The sequence below is a fragment of the Staurois parvus genome, unplaced genomic scaffold, assembly GCF_062004578.1.
Source record: "Staurois parvus isolate SC_StPar_1 unplaced genomic scaffold, SC_StPar_1.0 ptg000818l, whole genome shotgun sequence".
Taxonomy (NCBI): Eukaryota; Metazoa; Chordata; class Amphibia; order Anura; family Ranidae; genus Staurois; species Staurois parvus.
In genome coordinates, this window is record NW_028318614.1 from 10,090,386 (window position 1) to 10,112,727 (window position 22,342).

The 22,342-nt window shown below is 43.9% G+C and overlaps 1 protein-coding gene across 1 annotated transcript; it reads left to right on the top strand.

Annotated features, from left to right (window-relative positions):
• Window positions 1–496: 496 nt before the first annotated feature.
• On the top strand, window positions 497–19,647 carry PTS (6-pyruvoyltetrahydropterin synthase). The gene is made up of 6 exons (XM_089655047.1): window positions 497–656; window positions 4,460–4,539; window positions 8,192–8,214; window positions 13,438–13,494; window positions 16,384–16,454; window positions 19,138–19,647. The coding sequence occupies exons 1-6, from the start codon at window positions 565–567 to the stop codon at window positions 19,259–19,261; spliced, it is 447 nt and encodes a 148-aa protein (XP_089511173.1). The 5' UTR covers window positions 497–564; the 3' UTR covers window positions 19,262–19,647.
• The last annotated feature ends 2,695 nt before the right edge of the window (window positions 19,648–22,342 follow it).

A 22,342-nucleotide genomic window follows, 5' to 3' on the forward strand; every position in this document is an offset into this window, starting at 1 on the left:
CGTACAATTGTACACAAGCGATCCCGTGTGACATGAGGATACACCGTACAATTGTACACAAGCGATCCCGTGTGACATGGGGATACACCGTACAATTGTACACAAGCGATCCCGTGTGACATGAGGATACACCGTACAATTGTACACAAGCGATCCCGTGTGACATGAGGATACACCGTACAATTGTACACAAGCGATCCCGTGTGACATGAGGATACACCGTACAATTGTACACAAGCGATCCCGTGTGACATGAGGATACACCGTACAATTGTACACAAGCGATCCCGTGTGACATGAGGATACACCGTACAATTGTACACAAGCGATCCCGTGTGACATGAGGATACACCGTACAATTGTACACAAGCGATCCCGTGTGTGGGCTCCATAGAGGACATCGCTCAGTACAAGCAGGATATTGGCATAAGACAGATGCTCGGGGTGGGGGCGTTACCCTGTTCACACGGGGACCTGAGGTGAGCCAATCACAGGACAGAGGCGTCTGCCTGCTGACATACATTGTAGGGGTGAGGATTCCCGGAGTGCGGATCTCATCTCACCATGAACAACGGGGACGTGACGGACAGAGCCCGACCTCGGATCATGGAGATCTCCCGGAAAGCTTCATTCAGCGCTTCTCACCGGCTGCACTGGTGAGTACAGAGCTTCCTCCTCCTCCCCCATCATCTGTGTTCAGCAACAGTGTCTGATCCATCCCTGTGTCCCCCCCTCCCCCAGGGATCTAGGTAATGTCTGATCCATCCCTGTGTCCCCCCCTCCCCCAGGGATCTAGGTAATGTCTGATCCATTCCTGTGTTCCCATCTCCCTCCAGGGATCTATGTAATGTCTGATCCATCCCTGTGATCCCCCCTCTCCCCAGAGATGTGTGTAATGTCTGATCAATCCCTGTGATTCCCCCCCCCCTCTCCCCAGAGATGTGTGTAATGTCTGATCAATCCCTGTGATTCCCCCCCCCCAGGGATCTATGTGTGTAATGTCTGATCCATACCTGTGAATCCCCCCCTCAGGGATCTATGTGTGTAATGTCTGATCCATCCAACCCTGTGATTCCCCCCCACAGGGATATATGTGTGTAATATCTGAGCCATCCCTGTGATTCCCCCCTCATGGATCTATGTGTGTAATGTCTGATCCATCCCTGTGATTTTCCCCTCCCCCAGGGATCTATGTGTGTAATGTCTGATCCATCCTTGTGATTTTCCCCTCCCCCAGGGATCTATGTGTGTAATGTCTGATCCATCCCTGTGATTTTCCTCTCCCCCAGGGATCTATGTGTGTAATGTCTGATCCATCCCTGTGATTTTTTTCCTCTCCCCCAGGGATCTATGTGTGTAATGTCTGATTCATCCCTGTGATCTGTGTGTGATCCTGTAGATCTGGGCTGTGTGCAGTGTCCTCTTCTCCCCTGGTTGGTTTGGTTATTTTTCTTCAACAAGTGTCCGCTGTCTCATTCATGACATCATTGGTCTCTAGGTGGTTGCACATCATTTCCTAAAGAATCCATCAACTAATCTGTATTAGATGCTGGGTCAGGTGCCCGCTCAGCTTCTGTTCTCTCCTGACTACTATTGGGGTGGCAACTCTCAGTTTATATCCTGCCCACCTGTCACCTCTTTCATCAGAGGGACTTGTTCTACCCAATTTATTATTTTTATTTTAAAGAACTGTGGGCATTTTATTTTTCATTTTGAATAGGGTAAGGGAGAGTTATAACACCTGTCAGGTTTTTATTTTGCCATCTGTGTCCCATTGGGGAGATGTCCCCTTATTTCCTATCACATAGCCAAAACAGGAAGTAAGAGGAAATCCCTCCAAAGTGGAAGATTTCCCATCTATTCCCGATCTGGGAACAACCCAAAATATGGGATTTTCTTTTACTTTCAGTGATTCACAGTAAACAGAGCAAATAGAGTGACTTTCCCTAACGGGGACACAGACAGCAAATTAAACTACCAAGTGTTCTGATCCATCTTCACTGTATCCAAAACTAAAGGAATAGAAGCTTTTGCCTTTAGTTATCCTTTAAGTTTTGGATCGATTGTGGTAGGATTAGGCCTCCCAATTTGGAGAGAGAGAAACGGGGAAAAGGTTGCAAATGGACTTTACAAGCACAGAAATTCCAAACACATATTAGTAAAATTATTTGTACTTTATTATGACAATAGGTCATGAAAAAACATCTTGCAGTTTAAAAGATCATAGTTACACTATCCCCACAGGCAATGTCCCACAGCCGACCGTGTACAAGGAACACATTAATGATTAAGGATGTAAAGACCACCAAATGGATCCTCTAAGGGGGGGGAGACATTAAGTCACAGGAAAATGGCCCTACATGTTTCGTGACAGTGATCACTTCAGGGGCTTAGTAGCAAAATCTAAAAGAAATATACATAAATTAGATCTATCAAATTACAACATGTGAATACAAGAAAAAAAAGCAAATTCATACATGAACATAATATGACTTACATATGATATCAACATGCAAGAATTGGTTCTGACCAGCTCAGTGGATTGCTAAAAAAAAGTCCTGGATTCTTTCCTAGATACACAGAATATAACTGGATACTAACATTTATAGGTAAAGTTAATCAAGGGAATATCCGATTGCCTCTCGGGGGATCAGGAAGAAATTTTTTCCCCTGCAGGAGCAAATTGGATTGTGCTTTGCTGGTTTTTTTTGCCTTCCTCTGGATAAACTCTGGATCAACTGTGGGTATAGGATTATAACTTTTTTTTTTTGTTGTTTTTTGATGGTTGAACTGGATGGACTTTTGTCTTTTTTCAACCAGACTATGTAATTATGTTATTGCTAAAAGCTTACATCTGCTCCCACCCCCATTCTAAGCCCGATACTAACTACCCTGTAGAAGAAAGAGGTCTATACTTGCCTATTCCCTGGGCGCTCTGTTCCGGTCACATGATTGGCTCCTAGCAGTCGGCTTCAGTGGAAAGGAAAGATCGCCCACGTCTGCAGTGCCTATGTGGTGATGTCACACATTGACTTACCATGGGGCATCCATTGTCCGCTGTTCCTCCTCTACACTGGTGCTGGCGCTGGAAGGCAATCATGTGATCGGACTAGAGCCCCCTCTGAACAGGCAAGTATAGACCTCTTTCCTCTAGAGGGTAGTTAGTAAAGGCTCAGAATGAGGGTGGGAGCAGATTTAAGCTAATTCATTCATAAAAATACAAGGTTTCCTTTGAATGACTGAGCAGCACTCAGCCCAACTCCATTTTATTCTGGGAACACAGATCTGTATACTGTAGGTAGGTGATGCATACAGTGCTACATACAGTTTATACAGCACTCAGTGGGAGCATCTGAACGTAAGGTAAAGGTAATAGTACATTTGGAACAGCCAGGTTCAAATTAATTATTTTATTTTAAGTGACAGGTACCTGAAGTTAGGCTTTAAGAGAATACAGGCTATTTATAGTGTCTCTTCTGCAGTAAAATGAACCTACCTGCCTGCTTGCAGTCTTCTCTACCATGTACGTTGTGCTGTGTGTGAACAGATCCTTTACATTTCTGGCACAGTATCAATATGCCAGGAGACAGGGGTGTAGTTACCACAAGGCAAACAAGGCACTTGCCTAGGGCGGCATTTTTCAGGGGGGCAGCACCTCCCCCCAGAAGAGGGGATGAAAGAAAGGAACCTGGGAACCAGGTGGGATCCGAGAGAGACTGCGGGCTACTTCATGGTGTGTATATAGAGCCTGACTCTCTTTCCCTGGGATGTCTGGAGCTGTGAAGATGAGCATCTCTCTATGGCCGGGGGGGGGGGGGTTGGGGTAGTGGATGGCTCTCCCAGGTGGGTGGCAGGGGTGTTGTTGGTCAATGTCAGGCTCTCTCCATGGGAGGGGGAAGGGGGGGTTGTGTTGTCCGTGGGGGCAGATGATTTTTGTGTTGCCTAGGCCAGCACAAAACCTAAATACGCCTCTGCCTGGAGGACTAACTCCTGGCAGGGCCAACCAAGGCGGGCTACCTCCTTTGCAGGGCCAACCAAGGCGGGCTACCTCCTTTGCAGGGCCAACCAAGGCGGGCTAACTCCTTTGCAGGGCCAACCAAGGCGGGCTAACTCCTTTGCAGGGCCAACCAAGGCGGGCTAACTCCTTTGCAGGGCCAACCAAGGCGGGCTAACTCCTTTGCAGGGCCAACCAAGGCGGGCTAACTCCTTTGCAGGGCCATCCAAAACAACCAAAGCCTGAAAAGATCATGGTGTTGATGAGGGACCTCTGAGACGTGTGACCTTGGAGAGAAGGTAAGTATCTGCAGCTTTAGTTTTTCAAACATTGACAGTATTTAAGGAGGAAGTGGCAGGGTTCTTAAGAAATACCATAGGTCTTGGCAGTTTACCTGAAATGTAACTTTATCAAGTCTGTCTTGTTAACAGTTTTTCTGTTTTGCCTCTCCATGCTGTGTTGCAGTAATTCCTTGAGCGATGAGGAGAACAAGAAGATTTTTGGAAAGTGCAACAACCCAAACGGACACGGCCATAACTACATAGGTCAGAAATACCAAATAACCTTGTATTGACTGCTGCTACATTTCACATTACGTCTACAATTCTACAATTGCTTTATGTCCACCTGTGTTACCCCAGAAAGCTGTGTAGTGACAGCAGACACTGGGCCTATATACACATATGCAAGGCCAGGAAGTCTGACCTATGCATCATGAGAATTCCACCTGACTTTCACTAGAAATCTGTTCCTAAGCCTGGCAATACTGAAACATTCATACATAGTATAGTATAAAAATAAAACATAATAAACTGGAACTAAACCCTCCTATCATTTACAGTCAGGGAAGCTGCTATTTTGCCCTTTACTCTGCAGTTGCCATGGTGCTACACACCCGATCCGTAATAAGAACAGTTGCCATTTGATGGCTTGACCCTTCAGTTGAGAGCACAAGCAACTGTGACAATTATTCATAGCATCAAAAGTAACCAGAAACCGGTGCTCAAATCTCTCTTACTGCACTCAAAATGGAATTGTGCACTTACTGAGGTGCCGCCCTTGATAGATCGGGGAATCTTGATACTAGCAGAGAAGAACAAAACAGGGCGCATTCTCCTCATGCATTAAAACAATAACCAAAAATATATTAAGAAGATGTAAAAACATACTCACAAGCCATAAAGGTCATAAAAACAGAAACAAGAAGTCAAAGGTGCCAATCGTGGACAGCATGCGTGCCTGGGTAAAGTGCTAACACGTTTCGAGTCGAACCTCCTTCCTCAGAGCAATAGATCTGCTGAATATTGCTCTGAGGAAGGGCGTTCGACTCCAGAAACATGTTAGCACTTTACCCGAAGACGATTGGCACCTTTGACTTCTTGTTTCTGTTTTTATGACCTTTTATGGCTTGTGAGTATGTTTTTGCATCTTTTTAATACATTTTTGGTTATTGCGTTAATGCACAAGGAGAGTGCCCCCTGTTCTATCATTCACAGCATGCCTTGAATGTAACTGTTTTGGGAAACTTGAATCGGTGGGTTTAGTTCCACTGTAAAGGCATAGTTCGCATTTTCCCAAAAACTGCGAGTGCAGATATGAGGAGAAGTAGGAGCTCGGTTTTGGAAATATTTAGTTTGAGGAAGTGGAGTAACATTCAATCCGATATGTCGTTCAGTAGGCTTGTGATACGGGCGGAGACTAAAAGGGTGAGATGAGGGGTAGAGAGATTTGCGTGTCGACGGCATAGAGATGGTAGTTGAAGCCATGAGAGTGTATCAATTGGCCAAGGGAGGAGGTGTAGATGGAGAAGAGAAGGGGCCCGAGGACAGAACCTTGAGGGACCCCAACAGAGAGGGTTGAGTGAGGGGGAGGTGGCAGCGTTATAGGTAACACTGAAGGAGCGCTGTGATAGATAGGAAGAGAGCCAGGAGAGAGTGGAGTCTCTGAGGCCAAGAGTGTCGTTTTTTGAGGAGGAGGGGGTGGTCAACCGTGTTGAAAGCTGCGGAGAGGTCGAGGAGTAGGAGCACTGAATAGTGGCCATTAGCTTTGGCAGTTAGCAGGTCATTGGTGAGTTTGAGTAGGGCAGTTTCGGAGGAGTGTAGGGGACAGAAGCCAGACTGTAGGGGATCAAGGAGGTTGTTGTCAGTGAGGTGGGAACTCAGGCGATTATAGACTAAGCGGTCTAGGAGTTTGGATTTAAATGGCAGCAGGGAGATGGGTCTAAAGTTGTTTAGGTCGGTGGGATCCAGGGAGGGTTTTTTAAGTATGGGAGTGATGTGCGTGTGCTTTAGAGGGGAAGGGAATGTGCCAGTAGAGAGGGAAAGATTAAAGATGTGAGTGAGGGAGCGTAGGATGGAGGAAGAGGTTGATCGTAGGAGTTGTGAGGGGACAGGGTCAAGGGGGCATGTGGTGAGGCGGGCTTCAGAGAAGACCTTAGTGATTGCTTCAGTGGTAGCAGGGTCGAAGGAGTGGAGTGTTGAGGGTGTTTTAGTGTGAGGAGTGCTGGGTGGGGTGGAAGTCTGGGCAGTGGCGAGGTTGAAGGAGAGGAGTGTTGAGGGGGTTTTCTGTGAGGGATGCTAGGTGGGGTGGAAGTCTGAGCAGTGGCGATGTCCCTATGAATTGCGTCGATCTTGTTTTTGAAGTGGTTAGCAATCTCGTGGGCGTTGAGTAAGGTACTGGGTGGAGGTGGGGGCGGAGAGAGTAGAGAGTTAAAAGTAGAGAAGAGCGAGGACTGGAGGAGAAGGTATTTATGAGGGTAACAAAGTAGGCTTGCTTGGCAGCGTGAAGGGAGGAAGTGTAGGTAAAGAAGGCAGATTTATATTAGGTGAACGCTTGTTGGGATCTGGTTTTGCGCCATAGTTGCTCCAGTGCACGACTGCGTCATTTGATATTTTGATCGTAAGTAATCAAACGCATCTGTTTCCACCATGTAATTTTATAATGCGATCATATTCATGAATAGTTGATTGACTTGAATAATCAAATCTGGTTTGAATTGATCAGAATGGATGTTGTGGCTGTTCAATTGTTTGCAGATTTTAATTGTTAATTGATCAAATAAAAAAATCAGACTGACAATGCTGATGTCCTAAGGTGGTTACATTGCTCTTCCATAGATGCAGTGGAAAAGGAAGTGCAGCCACCCTAAGACAGGCAGAGTTGCAGGCCGAGTCACCAGGTGAAAATAAGGTGGGGGGGACTATTCAAGGACTGGCAAACTGTAATATATTGAGTTTTTGCTCTATGGTTTAGATGTACCTCAACAGTAGCCTTTGCAGAATGCTTCAAGTTTAGTTTTTTAGGTTTATCAGTACCAGTGTACCTGATAGTTTTCTTCTTCACCCAAGATCTTTTTAACTTTAGCTATGGTCACTGCTGGTCTAACCCCCCCCCCCCCCTCCTCCACACACCACCAACAATTAGAATACGCCAATCAGCGCTGCAGTCCAGTGGCTGCATGCTCTGATTGAATGTTGGTTTTCCAGCAGGACCTTTCCACAGAGGCCAGTTTAACGATCGGCTTCTGTTGAAAAGGGAAGGCTACACATACTTCGAAATTCAACTGGTCCCTTTTGAACCGGCTGAATTTCGATATGTGTAAACCCTGCTTCATACAGCAAAGCATAGAGGAGAACTACACATTATGAAAGATGGAACAAATGGTCTGGTTTAGAAGATTAAACTGCTATAGTGAAATTAATTCTGGTTGGAAACAGCTGTGTAAACCTGGGCATACACTAATAGATTTATTTCGTTTATCCCAGGCTGCAACTTATTGACTGTTCAGCAGACAATTTTTGGCCTGGCTCCTTTGACAAAAAAAAAAGACAATCCACTTTTATCATGACAGCAGGGTCACCCACTGTTAGAATTTTGGCCCATTCGTCTGAATAGCCAGAGTTCTAAGAAAGGCATTATCCACAATGGACAAAGTAAAGGGCATCGTGTACAAAGGAAGATACCATTCTGCTTATTGAATACAGACCATCAAAAAACAATTGTGCCAAAAGGACTACATAAAGACAAAGTTCTAAATTTATGGTAAATCCTTTAACGGTAAATGTTGTAGACACCAAGGTTCCTGATGACTTTTCTTGAATGCATTTAAATATCCTGCTGGAACGTAAACTAGCATTTGCAAGCGGTATAACTACATGAATTGTGCAACTAACCAAAACTTGTTTGTGTTCTTCCTAGTGATTGTCACAGTGCGGTCTGAGGTAGGTGTTCAATATGTAGATGTTCTGAAGCCTGTTACTGGAAGCATGCAACACATGATGGAAAAATTAAAGCTAATTTTATTTTTTAGAACCTCTTTTACAGTTTAATATTGGCTTTTTTTAACCCACTTCCTATATAACAATCAATTTTATGGCTTGTTTATGCTTAGCTGTGTTGGTAGAGGCCATTTATTTGTATGGGTGTGTAGTTTGTTGATTTTCTAGTTTTGATGAAATGTGCCATGGCTTTATTCCCAGCCAGTTTAAAAAAATTGCCTGGGGCTCTAGTAGTAAAATGCCTTTGGCATGCTAAGGATGGCTTTTCAACAGTATGATTTGTGACACCAACCAGTCCTTCCTATGTTCATTCGGAGAGTCTATTAGAGCAGCTTTTCACAACTAGGGTTCCATGAACTCTTAGACTTCCTAAAAAAAAGTTCTAGGCTTTCATTGAGTAGTGGTGAAATGATCGCCTGCCTACTGACCACCAATGCTGGGGACAATTTTCCACAGGCCACCAGTCTAAGGGGTCACTTCAACACTAACCACCAATGTTAGCGAACACCATCATTTTCAATTTCTGCTCTCTTTTCGGTATTCATTTCACTTGAAAATCATTACTGAAAATTGTCATTTACAACAGGTGGGTGTTAAAAGGAAAAAAAATCTGCCTTGGCTGTCAAATACCTCTAGGACACCACATTCCTTTATTCTTTCATTTAACGTTTCCCACATATTACTAAACATGCTACATTATATCAGCTGCAGGAGCAGAGGTTTACCAAGACCTGAAAATTATTTGAAGGGTTCCTTTGGGTTAAAGCTTGAGGCTGCATTAGAGTGCATGGTACAGTATTTTTGTGCTGGTGCCCTCAAGTGGATTTAACTTAACAAAAAGAGGGACCATGGGTCAGGGAAAAGTCTGTAGGCCTATGAGGTTTGGTGTATCTTGGCTGTTCTTCAGGTGGGTTTTATTTTTGGGTTCATTTTACTTTAAGAAAAAAGATTTCCTAAACTTAAAAACACAAGTTGCCTCACAGAGTATCTGTTTATAAAATGAATGAGTTTCCTAGCAGGGATGGGCTAGAAGATATTGCAATGTGTGTTAACGCTTGCTGGCTACATACTACTTGATGGTTTCATATTGTGGACAATGAAACCATCTAGTAGAGACAGGTAGACCAGTACTCCCTATTGAGATTTCATTGCATTGACAAAGGCAGGCCATTGATTATGAAATTTTTCCCATCAACAGTCAGTCTTGATGGAGAAATCCTTCCTGTAGAGCTATTGTGAGCTATTCTTAGCAGCACATGGAGCTGTCCCTGCCAGCAAGACACAATGATTACTGCTACAGCCGCAGGCAGTAATCACATGCTAAAAATCCAGCAGGCTGGTTGTACCAAGTCAATCGCTGTATTCAAATCGATCCAGTCAGCCTGCCCATAGATAAATCTAATCTCGACTGGTCCTTGCTGAACTGGCCGAGATTCGATCCATCTATGGCTGGCTTAAGAGGTAGCACTTAGCCCTAGGATCCTTGTAGACCAGCAATGGGCAAACTACGGCCCGGCGGACCTTTTAATCCGGCCCGCGGAGCTAGGCTCCCGCTAGGCTCCTCTCACAGTCCGCCCTGAAGACCGGTGTAGCATGAAAATCTGTCTCCTATGAGGATCTGTCCCCCTCGACGTATCTGCGCATGTGCCGGAGATCGCCGATCGGCTGCTAATGCCAGAAACTGGCACATGCGCAGATACGTCGAGGGGGACAGATCCTCATAGGAGACAGATTTTCATGCTACACCGGAACGGCGCGGGAACACGGCGAGAGGAACGCGCGGAGCAAAGGTAAGTGAATTGACACAGGGGGGACTTGGGGACTTAATATGGGGGATGAATTACTATGGGGAATGAATTACTATAGGGGGGATGAATTACTATGGGGGATGAATTACTATAGGGGGGATGAATTACTATATGGGGTATGAATTACTATATGGGGGGTGAATTACTATGGGGGATGAACTACTATGGGGGATGAATTACTATATGGGGGATGAATTACTATGTGGGATGAATTACTATGGGGGATGAATTACTATATGGGGGATGAATTACTATAGGGGGGATGAATTACTATATGGGGGATGAATTACTATGGGGGATGAATTACTATATGGGGGATGAATTACTATGGGGATAAATTACTATATGGGGGATGAATTAGTATATGGGGGATGAATTAGTATATGGGGGATGAATTACTATAGGGGGGATGAATTACTATATGGGGATGAATTACTATGGGGGATGAATTACTATAGGGGGGATGAATTACTATATGGGGGATGTATTACTATGGGGGATGAATTACTATATGGGGGATTAATTACTATGGGGGATGAATTACTATATGGGGGATGAATTACTATGGGGGATGAATTACTATATGGGGGATGAATTACTATGGGGGATGAATTACTATGGGGGATGAATTACTATATGGGGGATGAATTACTATGGGGGATGAATTACTATGGGGGATGAATTACTATATGGGGGATGAATTACTATGGGGGATGAATTACTATATGGGGGATGAATTACTATATGGGGGATGTATTACTATGGGGGATGAATTACTATATGGGGGATTAATTACTATGGGGGATGAATTACTATATGGGGGATGAATTACTATGGGGGATGAATTACTATGGGGGATGAATTACTATATGGGGGATGAATTACTATGGGGGATGAATTACTATTGCACATGGAGCTGTCCCTGCCAGCAGGACACAATGATTACTGCTACAGCCGCAGGCAGTAATCACATGCTAAAAATCCAGCAGGCTGGTTGTACCAAGTCAATCGCTGTATTCAACTCGATCCAGTCAGCCTGCCCATAGATAAATCTAATCTCGACTGGTCCTTGCTGAACTGGCCGAGATTCGATCCATCTATGGCTGGCTTAAGAGGTAGCACTTAGCCCTAGGATCCTTGTAGACCAGCAATGGGCAAACTACGGCCCGCGGGCCGTATGCGGCCCGGCGGACCTTTTAATCCGGCCCGCGGAGCTAGGCTCCCGCTAGGCTCCTCTCACAGTCCGCCCTGAAGACCGGTGTAGCATGAAAATCCGGCACATGCGCAGATACGTCGAGGGGGACAGATCCTCATAGGAGACAGATTTTCATGCTACACCGGAACGGCGCGGGAACACGGCGAGAGGAACGCGCGGAGCAAAGGTAAGTGAATTGACACAGGGGGGACTTGGGGACTTAATATGGGGGATGAATTACTATGGGGAATGAATTACTATAGGGGGGATGAATTACTATAGGGGGGATGAATTACTATATGGGGGGTGAATTACTATGGGGGATGAATTAGTATGGGGGATGAATTACTATATGGGGGATGAATTACTATGGGGGATGAATTACTATGGGGGATGAATTACTATATGGGGGATGAATTACTATGGGGGATGAATTACTATGGGGGATGAATTACTATATGGGGGATGAATTACTATGGGGGATGAATTACTATGGGGGATGAATTACTATATGGGGGATGAATTACTATAGGGGGGATGAATTACTATAGGGGGGATGAATTACTATAGGGGGGATGAATTACTATGGGGGATGAATTACTATGGGGGATGAATTACTATATGGGGGATGAATTACTATGGGGGAAGAATTACTATGGGGGAATATTACTATACTTACTATGGATGACACATACACATCATTCATCTACTCTTGGTCCGGCCCCCGGGTCCAGTATATGAACCCATTGCGGCCCTCAAGTCAAAAAGTTTGCCCACCCCTGTTGTAGACCCACCAGGTACACTTTCCAACTTTCCACCAGGGACACATGGATAAATGAACTCTAAATGCCTGTGCCATATAATAATGGGAATGAATTTGCGGGACAATATGTTCTGAAAAGGTTCCAAGACCTGGCAGAAATAACATTACAAATCTATGTTCAGAACTGTCTTACAACTGCCAGATTCTGTTCTAGGTTTATGACTGTTTAACCACTTCCAGACCGGACACTTTTACCCCCTTCCTGACCAGGGCAATTTTCAGCTTTCAGCGCTATCACACTTTGAATGACAATTGTGCGGTCATGCAACACTGTACCCAAATGAATTTTTTACCATTTTTTTGAGACAGATAAAGCTTTATTTTGGTGGTATTTATTCACCGCTGGGATTTTTATTTTTTTTGCTATTTAAATGAAAAAGTCCAAAAATTTTGAAAAAAAGTGTTTTTTTTATAAAATTTTGCAAATAAATAATATTTCATCATAAATCTTTGCCAAAATGTATTCCGTTATCTTTTTAGTAAAAAAAAAAATACAAATTAGTTTATAACCAAAACCTATAATTTTTAAACATTTTTTTTTACATTTTTATTTTATTTTTTTATATTATTATTTTTTTTATTTTTATTTTTTTTACATACAGTCACCCTAGCAGTACAGTGTCACCATGGTGACACTGTACTACTTGTGGGGGGTGATGAAGATTTTTTTTTTTTTTTTACACTGATTGCTTTTACACCCATATAGGATGTAAAAGCAATCATTTCTCCTTCTCTCTGGCTGCATTCTTGCACTCATTGAGAAGTACTGAGTGAGCTGTGATTGGTCACAGCTTGTCACATGGTACAAGGCTGTTGTGAATAGCCTTGTACCATGTGACCTCTGTGATCATTCACAGATTTCACACGTAGTAAGCAATGATGTCACAAGTGTCCGGAGGACACAGCGGGCACCGGATCGCGGTGCTACGCGCTCCGAGGGAGCGCGCACAAGCAGGATGCGGGGAGGCCATTTATAAACGGCCACCCGACCCTGCAGTGCCACCGTCCGGTCATTTATATGCAACGGCCGGTTGGGAAGTGGTTAAAATGTATTTTGTCTTTTGTTCCTTGTTCACAATGTGGCAGCCCGGGCAGTAAAATCTGAAGTATGATAGAAGTCAGATCATGTAATTGTTCATAGTCATGTAGTGGTATTACTGCAAATCAAACTACCATGTTCAATGAGAAATATCCACTTCTTGCCTTGCATTACATTTGCCACAAGGGGAGTTGTGCTTTAGGCTGTCATGGAAGTAGATATCTTTGTCCTAACATGAAGTGTAACTACCCGAACAGCCTATGATTGCACACTTATTACTATATTTTTTTTCCTCATATAGATCGATCCTGTCACTGGAATGGTAATGAATCTAACAGACCTGAAGAAACATATAGAGGTAATTGGTCTGGCATATGAATATCTGTAGATATCTGTACATGATTGAAAAGATATTCTGTTAATTCTGCATTGGAATTTTTCATGCATTTTTACTTTAGGCTGGATTCACAATTTTTTTTTTTGCATTGTCGGAACACACTTCCTTGCAAGGAATGCATTAAGGTAATTTTTTTAGCTTTAAAAAAAAAAAAATTACCTTAATGCATTCCTTGCATTAGGGTAAAAAATGGTTTCTATTCCACTGTCGTCCCCTTTCTGTGTGAAGGAGAAAAGAGGGGTGAATGGATCCAGCACTGTGCACGGCTGCATTTCTTTTCCCCTCTCTTCCTCTTCACACAGGACACGAGCAGCAGCAGGAACCACTGGTTCATGCTGTAGTCAATCAAATGCAGTGAGGAGGAAGTGGGGGGGGGGGGGGGGGGCTAAGTCCCGCTGTGTGTCTCTAAGGAATGTGGCTCCATAGACTCACCGCTCGGTAGCGAGCGGACACTGTGCCCCCATAGCAGCTGATTGCTATGGGGATACATTAAGAAGAGGTGGAGCCAAGATTGCTAAAAGAGGACCAAAGAAAAGGAGGATCGGGGAGCAGGTGAGTATAGCATGTTTGTTAGATCAGGGAGCAGGTGAGTATAGCATGTTTGTTAGATCAGGGAGCAGGTGAGTATAGCATGTTTGTTAGATCAGGGAGCAGGTGAGTATAGCATGTTTGTTAGATCAGGGAGCAGGTGAGTATAGCATGTTTGTTAGATCAGGGAGCAGGTGAGTATAGCATGTTTGTTAGATCAGGGAGCAGGTGAGTATAGCATGTTTGTTAGATCAGGGAGCAGGTGAGTATAGCATGTTTGTTAGATCAGGGAGCAGGTGAGTATAGCACGTTTGTTAATTTAATAAAAAAAAAAAGACTTTAGCAACGCTTTAAATAATTTTTTATCTTTCAACCACGGGTTGAAGGAAAGAAAATTGCTCGATTTCCCCATCAACACAATCAGTGTTGATGGGGTACTCCCTCCCATGGAGATATTGTATTCTGACAGTGGGAGGTGTCCCTACTGTCAGAATGCAATGATCACTGCTGGCAGTTATAGCCACGGTTAGTGATCGAACAAAAAAAAAAAAGACAGGCTGGTTGTAGTGAAGTCGATGGATAGATTAACTTCAGTACAGCCAGCCTCCCTATAGATGGATCGAAATTTGTCCATTTCCTGCTGAAACGGCTGAATTTTGATCCATCTACAACCGGTGTAGCGGCAAGATCAGTATCCCCATGAAGATGTGTATCCCTGACGCATGTGCGCATGTCACGGTTTTCGGCAGAAGTAGACGATCGATGATCACCATCCATAGGACAGAACTGCCACAGTTAAACAATTAATTCTTATTATTATTATGATAAGTATAATTACTAATTAATTAGTTAAGAAAATTAAGAAATTACAACAAAGGGGTTATTTCAAGAAGGTCGGATGCAGCAGTCCAGTAATCGATTGATCGTGACTGAAACTGTGACATGCGCAGATGCGTCAGGGATACACCTCTTCATGGGGGTACTCCTCTTGCCGCTACACCGGCATTATACAGCTCTGCCTCACAGCATGGCTTGTCTGGCAGCACAAGAGACCTGATTTTTCGTCCTTTTTTTTTTTTTTTTTCTCCTCCTTCTTTCTCCCCTTTCAAGCACCCCCCCCCCCCCCCACACACAAACCTGTGACTGGGCAGTGAAAGAAGAAGCAGACTCATGAGCTCCTTTCTCATTCTGCTTTCTTCTCCCATCAGCATTCCCCTTTATAACAAAAGAGTACTGCAATAAAATTGACTGTGCTGCTTCTCTTTCTCAAGCATGAGCCCAGCTGTACAGTGAATTGCAAGAGGTTTATACTTGATGAAATTCAGAATTTTGCATAAAAATGCATTTGATGTATTCGTAAATACAGGGCTGCATTAATTTTTGTCTTTTTAGATCTTTGTCTTTTTAGTCTTTAACATATTTACTCCAACACACACTGTAACGTGCGAGTGTATTGTGTTGCCATTCATGTATACCTGTAGTGGTGCTCCGCGTTGCAAAAGACAGTGACCAAGCAATTTTTTTTTTTTTTCCATGCGTGGAGTGCGGAAAGCTCATTCAAAATAATGGTCTGTCAGGCTACATTTGCACACGTGTTTTGCCATGGTGTGAATGGCAGTGGCAGGAATCTGATTCCTGTTGCAGTTTTTGACAGGTGTGAATGGCTAGCTGTGGCCAGTGAGTCCATACACTTCAATGATGAGTTATCGGTGGCCGCAACTATTCGTGGCTGTTCATACAGCCAGCAATTACCTGCGGTGATCACACCTGTCAAAAACAGCAGCAGGAATCAGCAGACTACTACCACTTCCATTTGCACCATGGCAAACGCCCATGCAAATGTAGCCTTAATGAAACACGTGTCAGTATGCATAGCTATTCATGAACCACAGATTTGTAAACTGTGCAGCATTGTGCCTTACTCTAGCCTTGCTGACAATAATTGCAACAAGTGTGCATTACGTCTGACCCTTCATTCCTAGAAAAGTAATTAAGGAAGGTTTGCCTGCAGAGGGATAGTCCACCATGGATAGTCTGCTCTGTCTAACATCTCGAGGTACTTATAGTTGCTCTCTTCCACCATAGAAACATCCCACTAATAGAAGGTAATGCTGAAAACATTGTTTGCTTTTATCAAATCTCTTATAGTTAGGCTTACTCACCTGGAGGGACCTATATGCTGGAGAGATGCATTATTGTGGTCCCCTGCAATTTTCATGTTTTTGTTTTTAATAAATGAAACCTTTTTTTATACACTCTATAAGGCCTTTTTGGATTTTGTTTTTTTTACATATCTCATTACTTGCACTCATTGTTTTGTAGGAGGTTATTATGGTTCCATTGGATCATAAAAATTTGGATCTTGATGTTCCCTACTTTAAGAATACTGTCAGGTGAGTTGAAGTTTATACAGTTTAAAAGAATTAAACGATTAAAGGAAACTTGTACTGCAAGAAACATGTAGGTTTCTGTCTCCTTCTGAAAATGCATGTTCCCTGGCTGTTATGCCTATCCAATAGTTTCAATCCTTTAGCCTGGGTTCATACTTGTGCGGTATATCGCATGTGATTCACACAGGAACCGCACCGTATTCCTGTGCAAATCACATGCGATTTGTGTGCGGTGCGATCAGAGCCATACATTAAGTATGGCTCTAATCGCACCGCACCCGCAGCAAAAAAAATTGCAGGACCCTTTTTGGGTCAGCACTAGAATCGGATCGTATAGGTATTCACGCCTATGTGATCCGATTCTACACATCGCACCACGTTTTGCGGACCGCTTTTGGGGTGTTGTTAACTTAACATACACACTCGCAGCGGTTCGCATGAACAGGGTACGATTCTGATGCGGTGCGGAATTCACACTGAAAATGCTGTGAATTCTGCACTACATCACTGTGAACCAGGGCTAAATTCTTGCTTGAGGTCAGTGAATGAAAGGATTGAAGGAAAGTTCACCTTTCTGAACATGTTACACTTGTGCTTAGGGTGTTACATGTTCAGCATCCTCCCCCCAACCATTGCGGTGATGGCAAACGGGGATCTTCTCCTCGCACCTGCTGTCACAGGTTGAAAACATTTGTGTCATTCCTTCAGTTTCCTGTGAATGAATATACCAGAAGTACCATCAGTCATTGTAGCAGACGGCTTGTAGTTCTCATTGAACTGTACGGGCGATGGTGAGCTCTCTCGTAGTTAAATACTCTCAAGTAACTACCTGCTCATATGGGAAACCGCTATCCTGAGAGCCTGCAGGAGCCTGACATTGCACCTACAAGCTGCTTATCGCTGGTGCAATGCTTTGAAAGCTCCTAAGAAAAAAAATAATAAATGCACATTTATTATTTAGTTTTTATTGAAAAAATAAATAAATATATATATATATGTATATATAATCTCTCTCTCTCTCTCAAGAACCTGTGACATAAGGTTTACAAATTAGCAAAATATGGACAGCGCCAAAAATTAACTATAAATATACTATAAAGTGCAAACAGGCGCAAAACCTAACCTATAAGGTATACATATACTTTGTGAGGACGTCAGGTGACGAAACGCGTAGGGTAGAGCTTGTGGGTGTGACGTCATGACATTCAGCGATCTGTCAGTGTCCGTGGATGCCGGAGGAGGCTGTGGGTTATTGCTGTGAATGTGGTTATGCTGGAGTCGGCTTAGACACCATTCATTGTAAGTGCGATGAGAGATTTTAATAAATTCCTTTTTATACATTGCTACACTATGAGTTTCTCCTCTCTTGCTTTCTGAGTGATATTCGAGGTTTATGAAGAAGGGTGTGCCTTACTGAATTGTTCCATATATGCTGAGAGTCATCTGCAGACCATTGCTCCTAGAGCACAAGCGCTTATGCTGGTTTATAATTTGACCAGCACATTGCCCTGGTGAGTTTATTCAGTCTATTCGGTGGTGGATTTGTGCACGGTGGTTTTATGTTTTCACATGAAGATTTTTTGATTTGAAGATTTTTGCTTATTGATACAGATATATTTTTGGTGTTGGACATTTGCACATTTATTTGGACACTATTATTAATTTGTTTATATAGTTTTATTAAGTTACATAATAAGCAATATTTTTCATAATTTGTGTGGGATTATTAGCGCAAACCTGTTTTTCATTTTTATAAGGCAACAGTTGTCAAAAAAAGGGTACATTTTGTGTAGGCATAGACCCACAGTGCTATTGCTTCTCAACTAAAAGAACAGTTTCACTTTTAGTTAAAGGAATTTCCGGTATGGATATTTTTTAACATAGTTACATTGGTCTAGCTTGGACCAATGTAACTATGTATAGACCATACTTGGCCAAAAATCACTGAAGTAAACAGACCGTTACCACTCTATGCTCACTGAGACTGAGCACTGAGCAACCAGCAGTCTTTCATTACTCAGTTCTTGGGGGTAGAGCTGGTGGGGGCTCGCTGCTACAGCCATCTAGGTAAGTATAAATGTTTGTCATTTTTCATTCTCACACTTCTTGTTTAAAGTGGTATTAATCCCAAAACCAGACATATAGGGGTTTATTTACTAAAGCTGCTTCACTCAGAATCTCCTGCACGTCTGCATGGAAACCAATCAGCTTCCAGGTTTTATTACTAAAGCTTAAATGAACAAGGTGAGGTTAGAAGCTGATTGGCTACCATGCACAGGTGCACAAGATTCTGCGTGAACCAGCTTTAGTAAATCTCCCCCACAATGTATAGCAGTTTACCAATCATTAGTTTTCTTTTTTTAGGATTTTTTTAATCTGGTGATCTGGCCAGTAACACATCTCCTATATTAGAGTGCCCCTACTCAATGACAGAACATAGACGATGCATGTGGACAGTAGCGATAAAATACGTTTACGTTTTTGGTTGTAACATGAGAAAATTTTTCAAGGGGTATGAATAGTTTTTCAATGTGCTGTAGCTGTCCAGGCTAAAAAGAACCCCCCCCCCCCTAATCACTGATAAAAACTAAATGAAATAACTATGGCAATACATGTAGTATGTGGTTGTACTTGCAATATGATCATATGGTTTTGATAATATTAGGATAACTTCTATTTTGTGTAGTTCTGTGGAGAACCTGACTGTATTCATTTGGGATGGCCTTCAGAAGAGACTTCCACCAGGGCTGCTGCATGAGGTACGTGTACATGAGACCGACAACAACACTGCTACCTACAGAGGGGAATGACAACAACTCAGACTATCAGATTTGTAGCTGCAAACATCGGGACCAGAAGACTGCCTGTAAACAATGTACACATGCCATACAATGCGTCAAGAAATCTTACCTTTCAGTCCTTCCTGCGTGTTAACAAATGTCCTAATTGTACACTGACCCTTCTTTCTGAAAATTCCATCAAAACGCTGGAAAAAAATGTCTTTGGCTATGGTCATGAATAAACTAGACTTGCCTTAGGAATATGACAGCTTTGGCAGTTTCCACTGTGTAGAGGCAGTTCTTTACTTTGTTTTTGGTTTTGGTTTTTGTTTACTATAGTCATTCCTACATGTACTTGGCATGCAAAGTACATATGCTGATTTAAATAAAATAGTCAATTTTTCTGCATATATAAACCATTTTGTGGATGTGTTAATCAAAGTAATTTCTGAAAACTGACATGTGCTCAACGTGTGTAACCGGTATTGGGCTCTACAGTTATGAATTTCTGATCTGTAAGGAAACCATAAGACAGGTGTACAAAAGTGTTTGGGTCTTTGGATTTGAATGAAAGCTGAACTCCTCCAGGTAAGCTCTTTATTGCATACTTACATTGGCCCGGCTTGGTACAGTGTAAGTACGGTATGTCATACCTAAGGGGCTGCTGGGGAAGCTGAAAATCTCTGTAGTACTCAGCACTACTACAGTGATCATTGCAATCTTCCAGGCCCTGTGCCAAGTGGCTGCCCCTCTAACCACAGGGGTTTGCTCGCTTGGCATTGCGGCGTGACGTCAGCAGCTGGGGTCCTCCCTCAGCTGTTGACGAGAAGCCCAGCTGCTGACGTCACGCCGCACAGGTTGCGAGGAAGGCCGGCTGCCATTTTTATTGTTCCTTAGCAGATGGGAGTGCATTCTCTTTCTATATCAAATTTTCTCAAATAAAATACTGCACTATCAAAGATTCTTTCTTTGGCTCGTTATTTAATGAGCCCCCAATATGGAGTCCCACAACATGCCTATTATATGCCCAGCTATTTGGTCTACGATATCGGACGTGATGTCCCTGGAGCCTGTGTGTGAGATCTGCTGATCACCTGACGTGCTGACGTGTGCCAGATGATTCGTAACATCCCCATCCACATCCAGATAACCATGACGGGATTATTATACACAAATGCGCTTATAAATTGTGCTTCTGGTTAGTGCAATGTTATATAAAAGCTGTCAGCCACTGAGTCACGGATTTCACCAATATTTATTATTATTTCTTCATTTGGACTTTATCATGTCATACATGGATCACTAAAAGTCACTTAATTAAATTTTTTCACTGTATGTATGTGTACACCATACTGATACGTCATAATCAGATGATACCACAATATATTTATATCACTCATAGCGCTTTTTAGCGCCTGCACTTATTTTCTCACATTAATATTTTCTGAGCGCTGGATTTCTGTATTACATATTGTACCTGACCTGGCCACTACTGCATATAATGACTGACTGTCAGCTGCCTTAGACTCCTTAACACCCCATAACCACACGAAGCATTAGACCCCAACCGCTTCAACCCTGGCAGAACGACCACACTAAAAATCTTAAACGACGCAGTCGTGCGCTGGAGCGATTATGGCGCAAAACCAGATCCCCTCAAGCATTCTCCCTCTACAAATCCGCCTTCCTCACCTACTCCTCCTCCCTCCACGCCGCCAAACAAGCCTACTTCGTAACCCTCATCAACACCCTCCACCTGTCCTCGCCGGCTCTTCTCCACTTTCAACTCCCTTCTCTCTCCCCACCCCCACCCAGTACCTCACTCACTGCCCACGAGATTGCCAATCACTTCCAAAATAAGATCGACGCAATCCGTAAGGACATCGCCAATGCTCAACCTACCTCCCCACCTAGCCTCCCTTCCACCATAACCCCACCAACTCTTCCCTCCTCTGACCTCGCAACCACCCTACCCCCCACCACACCTAACGTCCCGCACACTATAACCTCCCCAACACTCCGCTCCTTCAGCCTTGCTACCACTGAGGAGGTCACTAAGGTCTTCTCAGAAGCCCGCCTCACCACTTGCCCCCTTGACCCTGTCCCCACACAACTCCTCCGGTCACCCTCCTCCTCCATCCTACGCTCCCTCACCCACATCTTCAATCTGTCCCTCTCTACTGGCGCATTCCCCTCCCCCCTAAAGCACGCGCACATCACCCCCATACTCAAAAAACCCTCCCTGAACCCCACCGACCTGAACAACTTTAGACCCATCTCCCTGCTGCCATTTACTTCCAAGCTCCTTGAGCGCTTAGTCTACAATCGCCTAAGTACCCACCTCACTGACAACAACCTCCTCGATCCACTACAGTCTGGCTTCCGTCCCCTACACTCCACCAAAACCGCCCTACTCAAACTCACTAATGATCTGCTAACCGCCAAAGCTAATGGCCACTACTCAGTCCTCTTACTCCTCGACCTTTCCGTGGCCTTCGACACAGTCGACCACCCCCTCCCCCTTAACAAACTACACTCCCTCTGCATCAGAGACTCCGCTCTCCCCTGGCTCTCCTCCTATCTATCCCAATGCTCCTTCAGCGTTACCTATAATGCTACCACCTCCCCCTCTCTCCCCCAAGGCTCGGTCCTCGCGCCCCTTCTCTTCTCCATCTACACCTCCTCCCTCGGCAAACTGATACACTCCCACGGCTTCAACTATCACCTCTACACCGATGACATGCAAATTTACCTCTTCACCCCTAGCCTCACCTCTTCAGGCTCCGCCTGTATCACCCACCTACTGAACAACATAGACTGGATGTCGCTCCATTTCCTCAAATTGAACCTTTCCAAAACCGAGCTCGTGATTTTCCCCCCAGCCCGTGCCCCACCCCCCACCCTCTCCATCACGACCAACAACGCCACCATCAGTCCCATCCCGCAAGCCAAAGTCCTAGGTGTCACTCTAGACTCAAACCTGTCCTTCCAACCCCATGTCCAATCAATGGCAAACTCATGCAGGCTCCACCTCCGCAACATCTCTAAAATACGTTCGTTCCTAACCCCAGACACTACTAAACAACTCGTACACTCCCCTATTATCTCACC